We start from the raw sequence: 20,562 nt of genomic DNA on the forward strand, positions 1-20,562 counted from the left end.
AGGGCATATGAGAGGGGGCACCGTGCCCACAGGGCCCTTAGCAGGCTCTCCAGTTTGAGGACCAGCTCACCACCACGTGGCCACTCTACAGCGCCCTCTGCCAGTCCTGGGGTGCAGGAGCTTAGCCCGGGGTCCAGGTCACCACATTCCGGTATGGTGGTCCTAGGGTGCCAGGGAACTCCCCAGGGAGGCAGTGGCACACCGTGTCCCCACGGCGGCGCCCTTGGCCAGCCCTGGGATGGGGGCGGGGGGCTTGTCCTGGGGGATCGGGCCCTCGAGGGCCGCTGTCACCGCACCGCCCCCTCCCCGCTGCATACCTTGCCCACAGCCGAGCAGCTGGGAGGCTATTTATAAAGGCGGGTGAGATCAGCGGCCGAGGCTATAAATGCACGGGCTGCGACCGGGCCCCAGAGGAGCGGCCGCCCGGGGCGCCGGAGCTGCGGGCAGCGCGGCCAGAATGAGCGCCAGCGCAAGCGGTGGCTGCGGCGGCGACAGCGACAGCAGCAGCAGGTAAGGCCAGGCCGGGCTGCCCGGGGCCCCTGGCGGCCCGCGCGCTCACTGCCTGCCCGCCCCACCCGCAGCTCGCAGGCCTCCTGCGGGCCCGAGTCCTCCGGCTCCGAACTGGCCCCCGCCGCCCCTGCGCCGCAGATGCTGCAGGGGCTGCTGGGCTCCGACGATGAGGAGCAGGAAGACCCCAAGGACTACTGCAAGGGTGAGGCCCCGGGGAGGAGGAGGAGGGGGCCCGGAGCCCACCCACGTGGGCCAGGGGTCCCGGCAGCGAGGCGCCGTTCTGGGGCAGGGGTAAGGCACCACCCTCAGCGGCCTCTGTGGGCTCCCTTCTCCAGGCGGCTACTACCCTGTGAAAATCGGGGACCTGTTCAATGGGCGGTACCACGTGGTGCGCAAGCTGGGCTGGGGCCACTTCTCCACTGTCTGGCTCTGCTGGGACATCCAGTGAGTGTCGCCCCCCCCTCCCGCCCCAGGGCTCCATGCCAGCTGGGATCCTGCCCCTGGGCACGCCTGCGGCTATGGCGAGGGCCCCGTGGGTCTGTCTGGTGCCGGCGGCCGACACGGGTCTCGGTGTTGCAGGCGCAAGCGTTTTGTGGCTCTCAAAGTGGTGAAGAGCGCGGGGCATTACACGGAGACAGCTGTAGATGAGATCAAGCTCCTGAAATGTGTGAGGCACCTCCCCTACCCGTTCCCAGCTCCCTGGGAGCCGCCTGGGGCCTGGCAATGTGGGTGTGAGGCCTGCCGGGCTCCACAGGCTGGGGCGGGGCGCCCACAAGGGCAGGCTCCAGCTGGCTCGGCTGAGGGGGAGGACCTGGAGGGCGGGCCTGAGGCTTTTCTTCCAGTGAGGCCCAAGCACAGCGGGACAGGAAGGCCGGAGAGGCTGCCCACCCCGGGGGAGCAGCTGGCAAGGGGGAGGTTGAAGCTATATGTGGCCCCTTGGCTTTTACTGCAGGTCCGAGATAGTGACCCCAGTGACCCCAAAAGAGAAACCATTGTCCAGCTCATCGATGACTTCAGGATCTCAGGGGTTAACGGAGTCCATATCCTTTGCAGGCTGAGCAAACAAGTGTGGCATCTCAGCAGGAGATAGCTGGCTGGTGCCTTCCAGCTCCAGGGGCCTCAGTTTGCTATCTGTGTGATAGGCGGTTTATCCCTTCCAATAACACTAGTCTATGAAATACCCCCACCACTTCAGGGATTTGTGTCTGGGCATGGGGGGTGGAGCAAATAACCAGATTGGCATTGGCAATCCATGGCTAGGTTACCCCCAAGTGGGAGGCACCATCTCAGTGTGCCTTCCCTTTCGGGGGGGCTGTCAATAGGCTCTTGGGCAGACATGGGCACAGGACTGGGGCTGTTCCGAGAAACCTGTCTACTCCTCCAGTGCCCTGTCCCTAGGAAGACCACATAAAGTACGGTGCCAACTGGCACACTAGAGAGTGACAGGGACACTAGAGCACCACCGGGACGGTGGTGATACAGGACCTCCCAGACCCAGCTCTATGCTGCCTGAGCCTTGGGGCTCCCGCACCCCAGCTGAGGGTGGGCAGGACCTGGGCCCCAGCTGCATGCCCAGCGGCTGCCCTTCACTCCTGGCCCCAGATGTGTGCATGGTGTTGGAGGTCCTCGGCCACCAGCTGCTCAAGTGGATCATCAAGTCCAACTACCAGGGCCTGCCCGTACCCTGTGTGAAGAGCATCGTGAGGCAGGTGAGCTCTTCCTGAGTTCAGCAGGAAGAGCCCTGTGGCAGGCAGCCAAGGGAGGGCGGGTGGACTTCAGGACTGGCTCTCTACAGGTGCTACACGGCCTGGATTACCTCCACACCAAGTGCAAGATCATCCACACGGACATCAAGCCCGAGAACATTCTGCTGTGTGTGGGGGATGCCTACATCCGGCGCCTGGCCGCTGAGGCCACAGAGTGGCAACAGTCAGGGGCACCACCCCCATCCCGCTCCACAGGTACCCAGATCCTGCGTGGGGCCGGGGCAGGGCCCATGGGCCTCAGCCCCAGCCTGAGTCTCAGTTCCTTTCTCTTTCTCCTGGCTCTGCCTGCTCCACCGCAGTCAGCACTGCCCCCCAGGAGGTCTTGGTAAGTTGGGCCACCTCTTTTCCTAGGCCTCATTTTCCCATCTGCTCAGAGCTCACTTCTCAGCCTCTCTGGTTCCCCCTTCTCCCTAACTCTCCCTGCTGCCCAACACTCCTGCAGAGGCATTTCCAAAAGGCTGGGTGGCCTGGATGAGGGTGATACAGAGGGGGCCACAAGCCCCAAACGGCCCTGGGTGGCCACTGGGGCTCACCACCACCTCCCCAAAAGGACAATGTGTTTACAGCTGGCCCCAGGGGAGGCTGGCGCCCAGCCAAAGGCTTCTTGGTTCTTCCTTGGCCTCCAGCTCTGGAGAGTGGAGGGCAGGAGGGGACCCAGGAGGTGGGCGAGGTGGCAGGACCATGCCCTGGTGGCCATGGAGTCCTGGGACCTGCAGACCTTGTCCCCTGTGGGAGCCCTGTGGACACACTTGGGCTGCTCCGTGGCTGGCTGCCAGGCACCCCCAGGCTGACCCTGGCTCTCGGCAGACGGGGAAGCTGTCGAAAAACAAGAGGAAGAAAATGCGGCGCAAGCGGAAACAGCAGAAGCGGCTGCTGGAGGAGCGACTGCGTGACCTGCAGAAACTAGAGGCCATGGAGGCCGCGGCCCAGGCCGAGGGTAAGGATGGGAGCAGGGAGTGGGCCCCCCGGTGGCGGCTGCCCACTCAGCACCTTGGCCTGTCTCCCCAGACTCCAGCTCCAGACTCGAGGCGGGCAGCGGCTCCACATCCTCTTCCGGTTGCCACCTGGGCAGCATGGGGGCTGACCCCTCTCCGGCTTCTTCATCCCCGGCCCCCAGGGGCAACCGCAGCCTCAGCCCAGGCTCCCAGACCTCAGGCTTCTCGGGCTCCCTCTTCTCCCCTGCCTCGTGCTCCATCCTCTCAGGCTCGTCCAACCAGCGGGAGGCTGGCGGCCTCCTCTCCCCTAGCAGTAAGTGGGACCAGGCCAGCAGGCAGTGGGCAGGGCTGGGCCGGTGCCCAACCAGCTCAGCCACTCTCCTTTCTCTTGCTTCCCCAGCACCGTTTGGTGCCTCCAACCTCCTGGTGAACCCCCTAGAGCCCCAAAACGCAGACAAGATCAAGATCAAGATCGCAGACCTGGGCAACGCCTGCTGGGTGGTATGAGCAGGCACCCTGCTATGAATGAGGCTGGTCCCCGGGGCTCGACCAGACCCCCATGCCTGCCTCAGGCTGCAGTCCCAGGGCTGAGCCCAAAACAGCACCTCTCCCACCCGGTCGGCAGGACTAGGCCCATGGGCGGGGATGGACGGCCATGGTGCAGGGGCTGGCCTGTCTCAGGTCACCTTGCCAGGTCCTCTTAGGACAAGGGGGGCCCCTGAGGCTCAGAGCGAGCCCCACGATGCTCCTGGGGTACATGGGCCCACAGAAGGTGGGAGACATGTTGGGGGCAACTAAGGGCAGGCCAGCCCTGGCCCCAGCCCCTCTCCCGGGCTCCCCTTGCCTCCAGCACAAGCACTTCACCGAGGACATCCAGACACGGCAGTACCGGGCTGTGGAGGTGCTGATCGGCGCTGAGTATGGGCCCCCAGCTGACATTTGGAGCACAGCGTGCATGGTATGTCTGCCTACGGCTGTACCCCATCCAGGCGGACTCACTGGGGCCAACAGCCTTACCCTCTGCCCTTTTCAGGCCTTTGAGCTGGCCACTGGCGACTACCTATTCGAACCACACTCGGGAGAAGACTACAGTCGTGATGAGGGTAGGAAGTGGCGAACCCCAGGGTCCGGCCTCAGGACCTCCCAGCCGCCTGGCCAACCTCCCAGCTCCCTTTCTGTCCACAGACCACATCGCCCACATTGTGGAGCTGTTAGGAGACATCCCCCCAGCCTTTGCCCTCTCAGGCCGCTACTCCCGGGAGTTCTTCAACCGGAGAGGTGGGGCCACCTGGATGGAGGGGTGATGTGGGAACTTGGGGGCCGCCGAGGGGTCTCAGATGACAGGCCTCCCAGGAGGAGGCTGACCTGCGGCATGCTGGCCTGCCTCCAGGGGAGCTTCGGCACATCCACAACCTCAAGCACTGGGGCCTGTACGAGGTGCTCATGGAGAAGTACGAGTGGCCCCTGGAGCAGGCCACACAGTTCAGCGCCTTCCTGCTGCCAATGATGGAATACATCCCCGAGAAGCGGGCCAGTGCAGCCGACTGCCTGCAGCACCCTTGGCTCAATCCCTAGGCCCCGTGGGCACTTTGGGAAGCTTGGGGCAGGCCCGGCTCCCTCCCTACACCCCTGGCCCCTAGTGCCTTCAGGGAAAGCAGGACAGTTCCTGCCCACCCTGCTGAGTGGGAGCTTTCTCATACCCACCTGGGCGGGGCGGGCCAGAGAAGACACATCTGCCGAGGCCAGGACCTGGCCTTTCAGAATGTGTTCTGCCCCCCAACCCTCGCAGAGGGGCCCTCTGAATGGGAAGTGTGCTGTTTCTCTTCTTAATAAAGTGTGACCTGAAACACCTGCGTCAATAGTGACAAAAGAACGCCACCAAGGGCTGGGGCAGAAGTGGGTTTATTCTGGGTCCGCCCACTGAGCCACCCAGAGTGCTGGTGGCGCCAAGCAGATCTGAAGAGTGGGCCTAAACAGTCCCGGGGACAGCCTAGGCCTCCACGGCCCGGCCGTTAATGACGCGGATATGGCGGATGATGTCCTGGATGGCTTCCGACGTGGTGCCCTGGCCCCCGATGTCTGGGGTGTGCATCTGCAGGAGACGGGCAAACTTGGGCACACACCAGGATCCGGCCAATCCCTGAGCCCTGGCCTGCAGGCAGCCCAGGGCTGCCTACTACACTCTGTGGCCTGCAGGAGCTGGAAGGGCCACCAGGGGGGCCGCGGGACCAGCTAAGGCCAAGAAGGCCCAGCCAACCTGGTGTCACCCTCCTCATGGTGGCACTAGGTCACCATTTCCAGCCCCTTGGGCATTCTATCAGCTCAACCTGGGAGAGGGTTGGGGGTTGGGGGGCCTCACGTTTTCATTGTCCATGGATGCCAGGACGGCCTTGCGGATGGAGGTGGCATAGGAGTGCAGCCTGAGGAGGAAGAACAGAATTCAGTCCTCTGGGCCTCGTTCGCAGTCTGGGGGCTGATGGCCGGGCATTGAAAAGCCACTTACTTGAGGTGGTCGAGCATCATGCAACTCGCCAGCAGCGTAGCTGTGGGGTTGGCAATGTTCTTATTGGCAATACTCTTCCCTGTGTTCCTTGTAGCCTGGAAGAGGCGACATGAAAAAGGAGGGGGCTGGTGAATATAAGAATGCCGAGGGTACCCTGCATTAGTGTGAACTGTCCAGAACAGGCAAATCCAGAGACTGAGCAGATGAGATTGGTGCAAGGGGCTGGGGGGAGGGGAAAGAGAATGCTGGCCACAATTACCCGATTTCTTTTTTTTTTTGGTAAGAAGTGAATTCATTCAGATTCAGAGAGAAGCATGCTCTACCGAGTGGGCCATCGCAGAGGGCAAGGGCCTACAAGATTTCTCTCTATGGTGATGAAAATGTTCTAGAATTAGTGGGGATGTTTGCAAAATTTTGAATATTCTAGAAACCACTAAATAATTTACTTTCAATGACTGAACTAGAAAGTGTATGAGCTATAGTTTTTTGCCGACCTTTGTTGACAAAAGTCCATCTAGTCAAAGCTATGGTTTTTCCAGTAGTCACGTATGTGGACTTCGCTTGTGGCTCAGATGGTAGAGAGTCTGTCTGCAATGCTGGAGACCAGGGTTCAATCCCTGGGTAGGGAAGATGAAGATCCCCTGGAGAAGGAAATGGCAACCCACTCCAGTGTACTTGCCCGGAGGATCCCGTGGACAGAGGAGCTACACTCCATGGGGTCGCAAGGAGTTGGACACTGACTGAGCAACTCCACTTTCACTTTCAAGTATGGGTGTGAGAGTTGGACCATAAAGCAAGCTGAGTGCCAAAGAATTGATGCTTTTAAACTGTGGTGTTGGAGAAGACTTTTAAGAGTCCCCTGGACTGCAAGGAGGTCAAACCAGTCAATCCTAAAGGAAATCAGTCCTGATTATTCAGTGGAAGGACTGATGTTGAAGCTGAAGCTCCAATACTTTGGCCACATGATGAGAAGAACTGAGTCCTTGGGAAAGACCTTGATGCTGGGGAAGATTGAAGGTGGGAGGAGAAGGGGACGACAGAGGATGAGATGGTTGGATGGCATCACCGACTCAATGGACATGAGTTTGAGCAAGCTCTAGGAATTGGTGATGGGCAGGGAGGACTAGCATGCTTGCAGTCCATGGGGTGGCAAAGAGTCAGACATGACTGAGCAACTGAACTGACTGAGCTCTAGTTCACAAAGGCCCACGGCCTTGGCATCGCTGGTGGCACTCACCGTCTCAAACACGGCATACACATGGCCATAGTTGGCCCCAGCCACAAGGCCGGGGCCCCCAACTAGCCCAGCACAGACGTTGTTGACGATGTTGCCATAGAGATTGGGCATCACCATGACATCAAACTGCTGGGGCCGGGACACCAGCTGTGGGGTGGGGAGCAGCAGTCAGGAGTTGGAGCACCAGCAGGCCCATGCACCCAGGGCAGGGGCCTGTGCAGCATGGCAGCCCAACTACCTGCATGGTGGTGTTGTCCACGATCATATTCTCAAAGGTGATCTGGGGGTAGCGGGCTGCCACTTCCCTGCAGCACTGGAGGAAGAGCCCATCGCCCAGTTTCCTAGGGTGATGCAGGACACCAGCTTGGCCATGGCCACCACCCACCAGAGGGACGGGGTTCACCAACACCACAGAACCACCAGTCCCGTTTGCAGAGTGGGAAGAACCCCGTTCCACCTCCCCCCGATGTGTGCACTGCGAACAGGCCTGGGCCCTGGCGCAGAGGGGCAGTGTTGGGGACGTACATGATGTTGGCCTTGTGCACGGCTGTCACTTTCTTGCGCCCGCTCTCCTGGGCCAGTTGGAAGGCGTACTCAGCAATGCGCAGGGACTTGGCCTTGGTGATGATCTTCAGGCTCTCCACCACGCCCGCCACACTCTGGGAAGGCAAGGAGGGACCGGAGACTCATATCCTGTCGGAGCCTGCCCTCCGGCATGAGGTTCTGTCCGGGCATGGCCTTCCTGATTACCAGCCTAGCCAGGTGCCCCCTGCGCCCCACTCACCTCATGTTCCAGGCTGCTGTACTCGCCCTCTGTGTTCTCCCGGACAATGAGGATATCAATGTCCCGATGCCGGGTCACCACACCTGGCAGGCTCTTACAGTGGATGACGTTGGCGTAGAGGTCCAGGCTGGTGCTGCAGGTGTACCAAATCAGATCAGCCGGCCACGGCCACCACCATCCCCACCCAGCACCCACGCTGCGCCCTTGGCTCTCACCGAAGGATGTTGTTTCGCGATTTGTGGGATGGGGGCAGGTTGTGGTTTGTTTCAATGTTGCCTGCAGGAGAGAAACAAGACCGGCAGGCTGGAGAGGGGCCCAGGCTCCAGTGTACTCCTGCATTTGAGCTGGTGGGAGCAGGGCTTCACAGAACACCCTAGCGCACTTGCAGTCGAAGTGCCATGAGGGCGGATGGATGTGTGCGTCTGAGTGTTGAGTTCACTGATGGCTTCATGGCACATAACAGACGCTCGATAAATACTAAATGAAGGAAGGGATGAAAACAGCTGGCAGCGAGCCAGAAGGTCTTGCGAGACCCTGGGTGAGGCTTGGCAAGGCCAGGGTCCAGCTGCAAGGGCAGCTTGGCCAGGGTTCGTGCCAGGCCTTGTGTCAAGGCACCACAAGAGCTCCAGCTCAGGGGCAGGCAAGAGTTGCCTGTAAAAGACCACACCTTCACCTTGGCTGGAACCAGGGCACCCAGAGGGCCAGCTGCCCCTGAGAGAAGGCAGTCAGAGAATGCCAAGTTGAGGGGGCCCTTCTCAGGTCCCCACGGGGCTACCTCGGGCACCCTATCATTGGCATGTCAGCCCCTCCAGGCCACAGCCAGGGCCTACATCTCTACCTTTGTCTCAGCTCACTCACTGCTCCTACAGAGCAGGTGATGGGCTCAAGTGTGCAGAATGAGTGATGGAAAGTTTAAGGAGCTGGACCCAACTGAGGAATACTCAGTGAGGGTCAAGCTCCCAGCTGTAACTTCCACAGCTGTGCCAACTAGAGCCAAGGCCACCAGTGGGGGCTTAAACCTGCATCGGTGTGACACCCAGTGTGTGAAGGAAGACTCTGAGAGCCACAGCTGACTCCAGCAAAGAGGGCGGCCCCAGGCGGGAGGGAGCCCACGCCTAGACAGGCTCCCACAGCAGCTAGTGACACCGAGACCACCGAGGTGCAGCACCCATGGGCGCCCAGGGACAAGGGTCAGCTCACAAGGGAGTCTCACCCTTCAGGGCTACGCGGTTCCGACGGATGGCCATGATGGCATTGCGGATGTCCTCCTCGTCCGCGGTGGAGCTCACGTGCACCTCTTCAAAGTCCACAGGCACACATGCATGCCTGGGGCAGAGTGGGATCAGGACGGTGATCCCAGGCCCCAAGCACAGGGCGCAGAGGTCTCTCCTCTGCTGCTGCCCACTCTGCCTGGGCTCTGGCCAAGGGGAGACTGAGCCTAGCTATGCCAGCTGATGGGGGTGCCCTGACACTCCAAGACGGCATGAGTCGCTCGGGTTCTGCCCTCCCCCTCACCCGGCTCAGCCTGGCAGGAGGGCAGGCACCAGGACAAGGGACCGCCCACCACTGGCTCGCTACCCTCATGGTGCCCCGTTCTCAGGGTCCCCCTCTGTACCTGAACACTGACTTGACGTGCAGCATGAGCTCTGGCCCAATGCCATCTCCCGGGATCATGGTCACCGTGTGCCGCCCACCATACTTCGCCGACGGGGGCTGGAAGGGAGGGGGAGGGGGCAGGCCTTCAGTTCCCTTCCTCCCTCGAGCCCTGACTCAGTGGGCCAGCCAATTGGGAGGTGCCAACTCAGGGTACCCCAACCATATGCCCTGCCCCACCCACAGTGCAGCGCTGCTCGTGGGGAGTTGCAGTCCCCCCAAGTCAGGAGGGCAACCACAGAAGCAGGTCCCACCTCCGCCTGGAACTGGGTCAACCCCAAAGCCACTAAAAGCCCCCAACCTGACAAACAGGCAGACGGGAAGGATACTCACAATTGTTTGTTGCTAGAGGTGGGGACAGGAAGGAAGAAGACACAGATCAGCCGAGGTTAGAAGAACAAGGCAGGGCCCAGGGAACCAGGCTTTGCCCCCAGGGTTCAGGGGAGGAGGAGAGGAGAGGAGGGAAGGAGGAGAGGTGGAGATTGCGCCTCAGGGGACACATGGAGGGAACAGAGCCAAGAGGCGTGGCACACACATGTGCCCACACACACATGTGCCCACACACACACCCCTCTACACCCCAGGTGCCCACAAACCCATCCACATGCACCTGCACACACACTCTTCTGCACACACGTACAGACGGACACGTGCCTGTATGCACTAGGGCAGGTTACTTACTGAGAAGCTCCTCCGGGGGGCCTCGTGGGAACCTAGAACCTGGCAGAGAGAACCCAGATGCCAGTGGTTGTTGTCAAGTTGGCCAGGGTCAGCCGAGCTCCTGGCAGGGGAGGTGGGCACCCCCACCTTGCCCAGACAGGCCGTGTGGCTCTGGAGCTTCCACTGTCCAAAGACATTTACAAAAATGTTGACGCTTCCCTCCCCGCCTTTTGCTGTTTCTGAGTTTTCTCAGCCAATTTTTCCTGCTCAGTGAGGTCTGTTGAGTGAGCAGAAATTGGCACACTCAACACAGTACAGAAGGGAAACCATAATAGCAAACCACAAGGCTACCACGACCATGATGCATGTCATTTTTTTCCATCACGTCTCCTTACTACAAAAGCAGCATACGGTCAGAACATGGTGACGATCTGGATCATGGAAACCAGAGGGGAAAAGATAGCACCCAGCCCTCTGCCCAGCCAGAGATTAGCCCTACTGGCCACATGGGGAATAGCCCTCTAGGATCAGAAGAAGAGCAGACGCTCATCCTTAATCAAGGCCTTCATAAAAGTTTGCAAAGATGCTTCATGGCCTGCGTGGATGACAGATGTCCCCAACCCCCCCACTTGCAACGGCCACACGTGGTCATGTCAGTGCCATGCCTGAGAGCTTCAGAGCAACAGCCACTTGAGTCAAATGGGACAGGTGCTCAGAGGGACCCATCTGGAGTCCCCACACTTTCCTGGAGGAAGAAGCCCAGGTCCCAGCTCCTGCCACAGGGGGCTACAGGCTCACACTTTCCTCTCTGGGGGGCCCCACCTGCGTGCCCCTCAATGCAAAGAGGCGGGGACCGAGCCACAGTCCCTCCTTCTCACTCAGGGATGCCCTGCCACTTGCCTGCTGGGGGAGCAGCAGAGGATGCCAGCCAATGATAGAGTCACTGTGGCCATTTTCCAAAGAGCCTTGCCTTCCTGCTAGGAGTCTAGAAAGCTCAGGCAGAGGCTGACCACCCCATCTGGGTCTCTCCGGCTGGTTTTCACAAGGTACCCACTTGCATAAAGCTCTGTAGGTATAGGAGTTAGGAAGGGGGTGATGAACAGGACAAGATGCTCCTTGGGTTTCTACTGATCCACGGAGCCCCCGGATCAGGAGCCAGATGCATGCTTGGGGTTTTTCTGTTTGCCTTCTAGCAACTGTCAGTATCTAGATTTATCTGTCTATAGGCTCTCGACACAAACTTGCACATGGTGGCTTAGACTGCCCTTCCTCCAGGAAGCCTTCCCGATGCCCTAAGGCTGATGAGCTGCTGGTCCCCTTGGGCTGCAAAGCCCTACTCGTTCCCTTCCTCCCAATCCCCATCTCCCTAGGTTATGGCTGCCTCACTCCTTCTCCAACCCTTAAGCCCCAGAGAGTAGACACGGCATCTGTCTGATCTCCTACTATCACCCCAGGACCCAGAAGAATGCCTGGTCCAGAGCTGGGACACGAAACACATTTGTTGACTGAACTGAACGCATCAAAAGATGAAGAAAGATATGGCAGGTTCTGAGGCTAGGGAGACCTCAGTCCAAAGCCTCCATCCACTACTCCTGGTGGCAAACAGCTTAACCTTGCTAAGCTTCTTCCCCTTACCTGAAATCCATGGAACAGAAGTGCCTACTTTATCTGACCACTGGAAGCATTAAGCGAAAAGAGGTATGCAAGCTGTTCAGTCCCGAGCTGAGGGATGAGGGCTCCCCTTCACCTCAGCAGCCCCTCAGGCCAGTGTGCAAGGCTGGTGACCAATGAGGAGATGCTGGGCTGGCCCCTATGGCTGCCAGCTAATTCCTCCTGGGTTCCAGCTCTCTGAGGCCCACAGGCATAGGCCAGGTAACCTGGCCACAATGGTGAGCCACCACTCACACCGTGCCTGGCTCTATTTCAGTGCAAGAACCCCCCACCAGACCATGGGTCCCATGACTACCACCAGGATGAACCTCTCCCTCATCTGGTCCCAATGCTACATGTTCCATCCAGCTTTGGCCAAAGACCCAGAGAGCTCTCGGGATAGCAACTTCCCTGACCTTGCTCTGGACAGACTCAGGCCCCTTCCTTCAGGGAGTTACAAAGATTCTGTGAACCTACCCATCAAAGGACCCCAGGACAAGGCAAGATGTGATACATGCATTGGTCTCCAGCTTGTTCATCAAGCAGGAAGGTGGACTGTTACCCTCGTCCTTTGAGAGTACCACAGAAAGCACTCCAGAATGGTATGTGACTCAACCAAAGGGCTCCTGTGCTGCACACCTTAGTGAAGTTTCTCTCTTCAGTATGTTTCTGTTGGATCAAGTACCAATAGTGTCTGCATGTTTTCCCACAAGGGCCCACTAATTGGGACCAAAGATCCAGGCTTCATCTCTAAAGGTTCCCATACCCAAGACAACCAGTCTCAGGGCAAGGCATTGCCCAGCTAGCAGCCTTTCAGTCTCCTCATTCCCGCCCCAATATGGACACAAGCACACACACAGGTGAAGTCAGCAAGGAGACAAATGTCCCCATCAGGATCCTGCAAGAGCCTAGCGGCCAGGGACCTTTGGAAAGCCTCTCGCCAGCAAGTGGGAGAAGTCAGCACTTTACACAGAATTTAATAAGGCAGAAGCTGCGACAGGCCAGCCTTCCCAAGGGCTCAGAGCGGGGAAGCATGCCAGGAGATGTGACCGCAAGGAGTGTCAGCAAAGTCACTGAGTTCTGGAAGGTCAGAGGTGGGTGGATCCTTTGACAGCGAGGGGAAACTGGAGCCCAGAGAGAGAGGTCAGACCTCTCATCCCTTCGGGCCAGTCCCGACTTGATGACGCTTCGGACTTCCCACCCACCTAGGGACTACACTATCCTCATGGAAGTGTGTCAGGAGAGGAATCAGACCCGAACAAGCAAGATCCTAAACAGAGAACGACGGAAGCAAAGTCCTCGCGGCCTCCTGACCCGCCGCCAGCTTCAGGAATCCTAGCTCCTTCCCATTCCCAGCGCCTGCAGGGTGGGAAAGCCCCTGGGGCACCGAAAAGTCAGACTGGCCACCTCCACTGGGAGAGGTTGCAAAGCGGTTCATAAGAGGGAAACCCGAGGAGGACGGGCGGCCGGGAACGGATTCCCAGGAGCACAAGAGCAAGGCGGGCCGGACACGCGACCGCCTCACGAGGGTTCCCACAAGGACACTGGGAAGTGACACTGCCCCCCGCTCGCCGGGAGCTCCCCCGCCACCACATGCAGACTCCTGGAGCGCCAGACCAGGGTCAACTTCAGCTAACCCCTTCACTGACAGCGGAGGTGGCCAATCAACCCCGGGCCGCGACACTCTCCCCTCCCCGTGAGGCCCGCAGCCAATCGGGGTCCAGAACGGTCCGAGCGCGGCGGCGGCCCGCCTAACCCCGCCGAGGTGCTAACACCTCTTAGTGAGTGCGGCGGATGTCCCCGTGGGCCGCTCCTCCCTCTCACCTCCCAAGGACGCCAGAGGAGGGCCGGCCTGAGCGCTGCCTTCACAGCGCCGCCCGCGGCCGTCGCCACCTTCAGCGCCATGACAGAACGTGAAGACAGCCGCAGGTTCCGACACGCAGCTGCCGCTCTCGCGAGAGCTCGGCCGAGCGCGACGTCTCGGGAGGGGGCGTGGTCCCGACAGTACGCACGCACACGGCCGCACCGGTTTCCCACGCCTTTTTCCGGCGCCGGAGGCGCCGCCGCCGCCATCTTTGGAGGGCGGTCGGCTGGGCGCCTGGTCCGGGGAGGAGACACGTCAGTACCGCCGGCGACGTCACAGGCCCGGCCAGCCCGCCGGCGCCCGATTGGCTGCGGCGGCCGCTGACGCGTCGCGCTTCCTCGTCTACTCCTCGTGTTCAGGCTAACCACTCTCTTTTTCCCTTGGCAGAGAACAAGCGATGGCGGCGCTGGCATCTCTCGGCGCCCTGGCGCTACTGCTGCTGTCCGGTCTCTCCTGCTGCTCAGGTAGCGGCCTGGCCGGAGTTCTTTTCTGGCGAGCCTCTCACCCACGACTGGTGGTGCGTCGGGGGAGGACGGGTGCGGGCAGAGCGGGGGTCTGGGCCTTCTCCCTCTGAGAGGCAGGTGGTCTCTGGTCGCGGCGGCCGAGGCCACCATGCTCTCGTGCACCACACACGTTCACCCAGCAGCTGAGCTGCTGGAAGAAACAGCCTGATCTGTGCCCCGTCTGCTCCAGTGAGGAAGACTCCCAGAGCCTTTCTGTGAGCCTGGCCCCAGCTCCAGCAGGGAAAGTGACACTCGTCCCTGCCGCCACTCCTAGAGCCCCCGATCTGGGCGGGGAGGGGAGTGGACAGGAGCAAAGCTCTGCAGTGTAGGGCGATCGGAGCGAGAAACTGAGCCGGTGGAGAGGAACCATCTGACCCGATGTGGGGTCAGGCCTCCCTAGGAATGGGGCTCCGAGTGAAGCGAGGAAGCAGAGACGGTCCAGGCAGCAGGCAGAAGGGCCCAGAGTGCGGACGAGTTAGAAGGGACCTGAAGAGGGAAAGATGAGTGTCTGGATCAGACGCTTGGTTTGTGTCCCCTAAGGCCTTGTTGGATCCGTATAGGGTTTTTCAGCAGAGTCAGAGGGCTTCACATTCTTGAGAGGTTGTTAACAGTGGCCGGGCTGAGTTCTGACTGACACTGGAGTCCAGAAGTGTGTTTAGCAGGAGGTCCTTCCAGGAGCCCACAATGGGCCTAGGGGTCTGGACTGGTTAGGACCACTTTGAGCACTTTCACTTTATCTGCCCTACTTCAGGCCAGCGCCCCTGATGCCTGGAGTGTTTCACCAGCCTCAGTGGCCACCCAACCCGCACCCTGGTCACTGGCTCCTCAGGAACTCCCCGTGCTGTAGGCAATGATGCCTGGAAAGGACAAACCTGACCGTGAAACTGTGCTTTCCCACGTCTGGAGGAAGAAGGTCAAACTTGGCAAAGTGTGGAAGCATCTGGGGAACGTGGCTCCTGAGAACCACTTCCCACCGACGTTCCCAGGCGTCTTCCTCCCACTGGTTCAGTCCCAAGCCTCAGCCTAAGTCATGGCCCTGCCCTGACACCGCATTAGAGCAGCTGGCGCCTGGTGGTTTAGGTGACACCTTTCCTTCCCTGTGGCCTCTAGCAGTGTGGAGATGGTGAGGGTGTGTCCTTTCTCTCAGGGCAGCAGGAGGACAAGTTGTGCGTCTGGACCCAGATCGCCCATTTCCTTTCCTCCGGAACCGCTGGGGCCAGTCTTGGCTTTCTGTCAACTGTCTGGGGCAGAGACCCTTCATGTGGGAAGCCCGCATAAGTTTTTGTGCTTTTATGTCTGCAGAGCACGTCTTCAGTCAACTAGCTAGGGCCTTGCGGCTCTGAATTGAGGTCAGCCTGGCCCTGGGCTTTTGGGGTATTCCAGGGCAGGCTGTATTCCTAAACCATTGCATGGCTTTTCTGTCTGTAGGTCCAGGCACAGAGTCGAGTTGTGCAGTGAATTCACACAGTGCACTCCCCGCCCCCCAACATGCTCACCTGTTCTTTTGCCCTGACATCAAGGTTCCACACACACACAGTCTTCCCATCCCCCTTTCTCTGCCTTCCTTAAAGGCTACCCCACCCCTCTTGGCCCCTGCGCTTCTGATTCGTCATTTGGATCCGTCTCCCAGACTCCACCTGGCAGGGTCCAAAGGGCCCATTGTGTCTTTAGTGGATGAGCTCTGGGAAGTGGGGTAGGGTGGTCTCTTCTGCCCTGCAACTCAGTGAGCGAAAGCCAGGCCTTATCCCTCCCTCTCTGCCTCCTCCCTGCAGCAGAGGCCTGTGTGGAGCCCCAGATCACCCCTTCCTACTATACCACCTCGGATGCTGTCATTTCTACTGAGACTGTCTTCATCGTGGAGATCTCCTTGACTTGCAAGAACAGGGTTCAGGTGAGGCAGCAGGGCTTCAGCCAAGAGGGCAAAGGCTCAGAGGTGGGCAGGGAGCCTGAGCCTTTGGGCCCTCAGTAGCACCAGGTGAGCCCAGACCCAGGGCTCCACGAGGACAGAGCGAGCATCAGGGTTTCGCTGCCCAGCTGAAGGCGAGAACAGGGCACAGGTGACTAAAGAACATCCAGCTCACCGGCCAGGTCTACTTTTCCCCCATGCAGCGGTGTGGGTAGACACTTTGCTGTGTCTGGAACGCATGCTCGTGGGAAGGGAGAGAGCCAGGCTCAGCCCCAGGGCTCCTGTACCCACTTCCTGGTTGCTGTTGGCTGAAACATGTGTCTACGTGGGCATTTGGTGACTTAAAAACTGGGCAGCCCTGGCCTGGGTCCCTGCAACCTGAAGGCCCAAAGAAAGATGGAAGTTGGGCTTTCTTAGGTACCACCTTCTTTAGGCAGCTCCTTGGGTGCCCCTGATCCCAGTACTCACTTCCAGACTCAAGAGAAGAAAGGAGAACACTTCAGTCATCTCACCCCTGTTCACCTAACAGGCTTGCTGGGGATTAGGGAGACCAGGCCAGCGGGGAGGTGTGGGCCCCAAGGAGCAAGACCAACATGGAGAGACTGGCCCCCATGGTTCTCACTTGGTGCCCCTACCAGACCTAGCACAGTCCCTGACTCTGCCTGGCAGCCTGCTTACCCCAGGCGTGGGCATAGCGAAACCTCACAGACAGCCCAAGAGGGGAGAAGGTGACTCTCTCTTTATCCCCTCCCCCAGAACATGGCTCTCTATGCTGACGTCAGCGGAAAACAATTTCCTGTCACCCGGGGCCAGGACGTGGGACGTTACCAGGTAAGGGAGGCTGTGGCCGTCACTTTCGGGGGAGGCCACCTGCTCGCAGGCGCAGCCTGAAGCCCTGGGCGGCTTGGCCAGCTGAGCTGAGGTCCTTGGACTCTGTGCGCTGGTAGCAGCAGCACGCCCATCGTATCCACCCCTTGCCAAACGCACTCCACCCAGGTGTCCTGGAGCCTAGATCACAAGAGTGCCCACGCGGGCACCTATGAGGTCCGGTTCTTTGATGAGGAGTCCTATAGCCTCCTAAGGAAGGTGAGTGTCCCCAAAGCCCCCCCAGGCCTGTTGGAAGGAGGGTGCAGCCCACAGCCACAGCTTTCTCTCCCCTGCGAGCCCCATCCCCCTCCCCAACTCAGAGCAGGATGGATGGGTAGCCACCTTCCTGCCTGACCGCCCACCCCAGCTAGCCCCATGCCTTTCCTTTGCCCACCTCTCTTCTCCCACAACTCTGGGCAGGGTTCTGCCTCAACCTGCCCACCAGGCAGAGCCCCCTGACCCCAGCACCTCCCTCACAGGCTCAGAGAAACAACGAGGACGTTTCTGTCATCCCGCCTCTATTCACGGTCAGCGTGGACCATCGGGTAAGCTGGAGGAGGGGACTGGCTCAGCCCAGGGGAAGGGGTGGGGCACATGGCCAGCCTCGCCTTTGAGGGGGCACTGGGGGCTGCGCCAAGGTGGGTGGCATGTCTTTGTGCCCCCTGGAGTGGCTGGCCCCCTCCCCTGTCTGTCCCCATGGTCTCCCCAAGGAGACCATGACCGTGGTCTCCTTTCTTGCAGGGTGCCTGGAACGGGCCCTGGGTCTCCACTGAAGTCCTGGCCGCAGCCATCGGACTAGTGATCTACTACCTGGCCTTCAGCGCCAAGAGCCACATCCAGGCCTGAGGGTGGTGCCCGCCCCCACCCTTGCTTCTTTGAATAAAGAGCTATTGGCTATCCTGAGCACTGGAGCTGGGTCACGCACATGGGCAGAGCTGGGTGCCCAGCATCCGTCCACCCAGGCAGACGGCACAGGTCTGGAGGTCCTCTCCTCCTCATGTGTGTCTGCTTCATTCCTTGGCTGTCACTACCACTCCGTTCTTAGCCCTTAGATGGTTTTTGGGACCAAATGCTCAGTGCCCAGCATCTCTCAGGGTTGACTTCGGGGTTTCCCTCCCACCCGTCTTCTGGAAGAGTGTGGCCTTGTCTGCCTGCCCTCACCCAGCCTGCCTGGGCCCACCTAGGGAAGGGCCTTCTGACCACCTGCCACTGTGAGGGCAGGGTCCCAGGGACAGTGCTGTGGGAAGCTTGCCTGGAACTCAGGAGTTAGTAGCATATGCAGGCGCAGCCCTTCTGGCCCTCGGAAGGGTTCCTGGGCTTTGGAACTCGGGGCACGAGCCACACCCCAGTACTTTGTGTTTTTCCTGGGGGGTGTTGCAGGTACCCCTATGGAGCTGATGCTGTTGAATCGAGTTCCAGTAGCTCTCTGGGGGATAGTCCTTGCAGGCTCTCTGCTCCAGCCAGTTACCCCCAAGATGCTCCTGTCTCATGACATCAGGTGGGGCCCAGAGAAAGGCAGAGACAGACCCCCCCCCCCCCAGCCGAGCTTCCAAGGAGCCCACTGTCAGCCCTTTCCAGCCTGGCCTTGCACCTTGCTTCCTAGCAACCCCTCCCTGCCCCCCCAGCACCTGGCAGGCATTCCTGTGCAGGCTCCATGCTCTGAGTCAACCCACAGCCCTCCCTCCAGCCCGGTTTCCCTCCTGCCGCGGGTGGGTGAGGGGGGAATGCCTAGGGTCTTTCCCCACTGCACACGTTTGCTCACCTGTGACCTGGCTGCTTCCTGGGCATCAGTGAGAGATTGTTTTGGGATCAGCCAGCAAAGCACCTGGCGCCCATCACCTGTTACCAGAGAGAATGAATAACAAGCCTCCAGGGAGGCTGCACCAAAAGTGAAAGTGAAGTCGCTCAGTCATGTCCGACTCTTTGCCACCCTGTGGACTGTAGCCTACCAGGCTTCTCCATCCATGGAGTTTTCCAGGCAAGAATACTGGAGTGGGTTGCCATTTCCTTCTCCAGGAGATCTTCCCAACCCAGGGATTGAACCCGGGTCTCCCTCATTGTAGGCAGAGGCTTTATCAACTGAGCCACCAGGGTAGACTCAAAACCTACCTGAGCAGGTAGGGGGTCTCCTCTGGGCTCTGTCCTTGGGAGCATGGAGGGACTTGTTTGGGGACCTCCTTAGGACTCTGGGATCCCAGCTGCTCCTTGCCCCCACCCTCAGGTGGGCAGGGGGTGACTGGCAGGAATAGGGAGGTTCCAGGTCACAGCTGAGTGCCCCTAAGACCGGAAGGGGCGAGGGCACCCTGGCTGAGGGGCTTTCTGTATTCCACACAGGTGCTTGCTAGCTGAGCACTGCTCCTAAAAAGGCACAGTAGCAGTTGGCCACGCTGGGGCTCTTTAAGATGCAGGCTCCATCACCACTCTGCTGGGAGAGGGTGAGACCCAAATGTGAAGTCGCTGGTCCAGGGCATTGTGATGTCACATCTGCCAGAGCCAATGAGAGCTAAGCTCTCACATGGGGACCCAAGGTTACAGGCCTGTCCTAGACCCCATCCCGGGAGCCCTGGGCATCTGGCACCCCACCTCAGAGATCAAAGTGAGTGCCCTTGGTCACCTGCTCTAGCCAGTTTTCTGTGACAGGTTGGGCCCTGGGCACCCCATTCTTGCGGGGACATGTATGGAGTGTCCCCTCTCGAGGACACTCGTGTCCCCAGAGTTGCCATGCCTAGCCCCCACCTCCAGAGGCCTAGGATGTCAGCTGTTTGCCCTTTTCATGAAGAAGCCACTGCTGTTCCATGTGCCATGCTGGGCCTTCCCTCCCAGCTGTTCATTCAGCAGGGCACTCCACTTCTATGGGATCAGATTTCTTGCTCACACCAATCTTGGCAAATTAGAGGAAGTCTATTGCTCTTCCAAGAAAATGTTTAAATGTATCCCCACCCACTTAAGGTGCTGGCAGTGTCCTGTCCTGTTCAGGACACCAAGCTCAAGGGCTGGCCACACACATGGTCCCTGGAATTGCTAGACTTAACAGGGTTCCTGGCACTGAGCAGGACTGCTGTGCTGGATGGACTCTGAGAGTTCCCACCAGCCCAGGTCAAAAGACACATTGAGTGCTAGCCGTTGCCTTCCAGAAGACCACAGCCCACTGCCCTGTAAGGCTCTCCCTGAACCACTTCTCTAGGACCTGACCAGAGCTAGGGTGTTGGCCTCAGGTGCATGCCAGCGCCAGGCCATTGCCAGTCCTGAGTCCAGTCTCTGCCTCGCTTCCTGCACCTGGGTACCATCCCTGTGACCGAGCCAGACCTTGGAAATGATCCTGGCGCTCTGTCCCTCCTCCTCCCGGCATTCTGGAGGCTGACTGCAGGACACTTCCCTGTTTCTCAGCTTCCCCGTGACCCACCAAGCCCCAAACCAGCCCCCAGTGCTGAAGAATGAATACCAGGAGACCAGGAGTCACCCTCAAAAGGCAGCTTGCTTTATTCTCATGACACTGGCAGGGGGCAGGGATGGGTAGTCTGTCTGCTTCCCATCTGAGGCCCTCTGAACTGCGGAAGGGTCCTGAGGCCAGCTCTTACTGATACACAGGTCCCTGAGGGGGGCCCCTGTCCACACTGGCAAAGTGAGGTGCAAGGGCATCTGCTCCCCAGTCCACCCAGCTGGCAGCACCTGCCTGTCGCTCAGGGCCAGGGTGCTCCCTAGCTCCATATGGGTCTCGTCACCA

The 20,562-nt window shown here is 59.7% G+C and overlaps 3 protein-coding genes across 7 annotated transcripts; 2 read left to right on the top strand and 1 right to left on the bottom strand.

Annotated features, from left to right (window-relative positions):
* The first annotated feature begins 371 nt into the window (after window positions 1-371).
* SRPK3 (SRSF protein kinase 3) lies at window positions 372-5,078 on the top strand. Of its 2 annotated transcripts, XM_055563266.1 has the most exons (15): window positions 372-510; window positions 582-712; window positions 846-954; window positions 1,090-1,177; window positions 1,463-1,550; window positions 2,113-2,219; window positions 2,306-2,471; window positions 2,576-2,601; window positions 3,084-3,213; window positions 3,285-3,524; window positions 3,612-3,712; window positions 4,062-4,169; window positions 4,245-4,314; window positions 4,397-4,489; window positions 4,602-5,078. In XM_055563266.1, the coding sequence occupies exons 1-15, from the start codon at window positions 386-388 to the stop codon at window positions 4,784-4,786; spliced, it is 1,767 nt and encodes a 588-aa protein (XP_055419241.1). In that variant the 5' UTR covers window positions 372-385; the 3' UTR covers window positions 4,787-5,078. The 2 variants fall into 2 exon arrangements, with proteins under 2 accessions (XP_055419241.1, XP_055419242.1); XM_055563267.1 differs by lacking the exons at window positions 1,463-1,550; window positions 2,113-2,219.
* A 19-nt stretch (window positions 5,079-5,097) lies between these two features.
* IDH3G (isocitrate dehydrogenase (NAD(+)) 3 non-catalytic subunit gamma) lies at window positions 5,098-13,679 on the bottom strand. 2 transcript variants are annotated; one of them, XM_055563269.1, is made up of 12 exons: window positions 13,523-13,679; window positions 10,070-10,108; window positions 9,351-9,448; window positions 8,949-9,061; window positions 7,951-8,011; window positions 7,736-7,868; window positions 7,477-7,610; window positions 7,190-7,292; window positions 6,952-7,098; window positions 5,715-5,809; window positions 5,571-5,631; window positions 5,098-5,303 (listed from the first exon to the last, which is right to left on the bottom strand). In XM_055563269.1, exons 1-12 carry the CDS (start codon window positions 13,601-13,603, stop codon window positions 5,202-5,204), a joined length of 1,167 nt encoding a protein of 388 aa, XP_055419244.1. In that variant the 5' UTR covers window positions 13,604-13,679; the 3' UTR covers window positions 5,098-5,201. The 2 variants fall into 2 exon arrangements, with proteins under 2 accessions (XP_055419244.1, XP_055419243.1); XM_055563268.1 differs by having other exon boundaries at window positions 10,070-10,231; window positions 13,523-13,678.
* A 107-nt stretch (window positions 13,680-13,786) lies between these two features.
* Window positions 13,787-17,741, top strand: SSR4 (signal sequence receptor subunit 4). 3 transcript variants are annotated; one of them, XM_055563271.1, is made up of 6 exons: window positions 13,803-14,026; window positions 15,841-15,956; window positions 16,728-16,802; window positions 16,968-17,057; window positions 17,318-17,383; window positions 17,580-17,741. In XM_055563271.1, exons 1-6 carry the CDS (start codon window positions 13,960-13,962, stop codon window positions 17,682-17,684), a joined length of 519 nt encoding a protein of 172 aa, XP_055419246.1. In that variant the 5' UTR covers window positions 13,803-13,959; the 3' UTR covers window positions 17,685-17,741. The 3 variants fall into 3 exon arrangements, with proteins under 3 accessions (XP_055419248.1, XP_055419246.1, XP_055419245.1); XM_055563270.1 differs by having other exon boundaries at window positions 13,810-14,026; window positions 15,838-15,956; XM_055563273.1 differs by lacking the exon at window positions 16,968-17,057 and having other exon boundaries at window positions 13,787-14,026; window positions 15,838-15,956.
* The last annotated feature ends 2,821 nt before the right edge of the window (window positions 17,742-20,562 follow it).

This window comes from Bubalus kerabau, chromosome X (genome assembly GCF_029407905.1).
Source record: "Bubalus kerabau isolate K-KA32 ecotype Philippines breed swamp buffalo chromosome X, PCC_UOA_SB_1v2, whole genome shotgun sequence".
Taxonomy (NCBI): domain Eukaryota; kingdom Metazoa; phylum Chordata; class Mammalia; order Artiodactyla; family Bovidae; genus Bubalus; species Bubalus kerabau.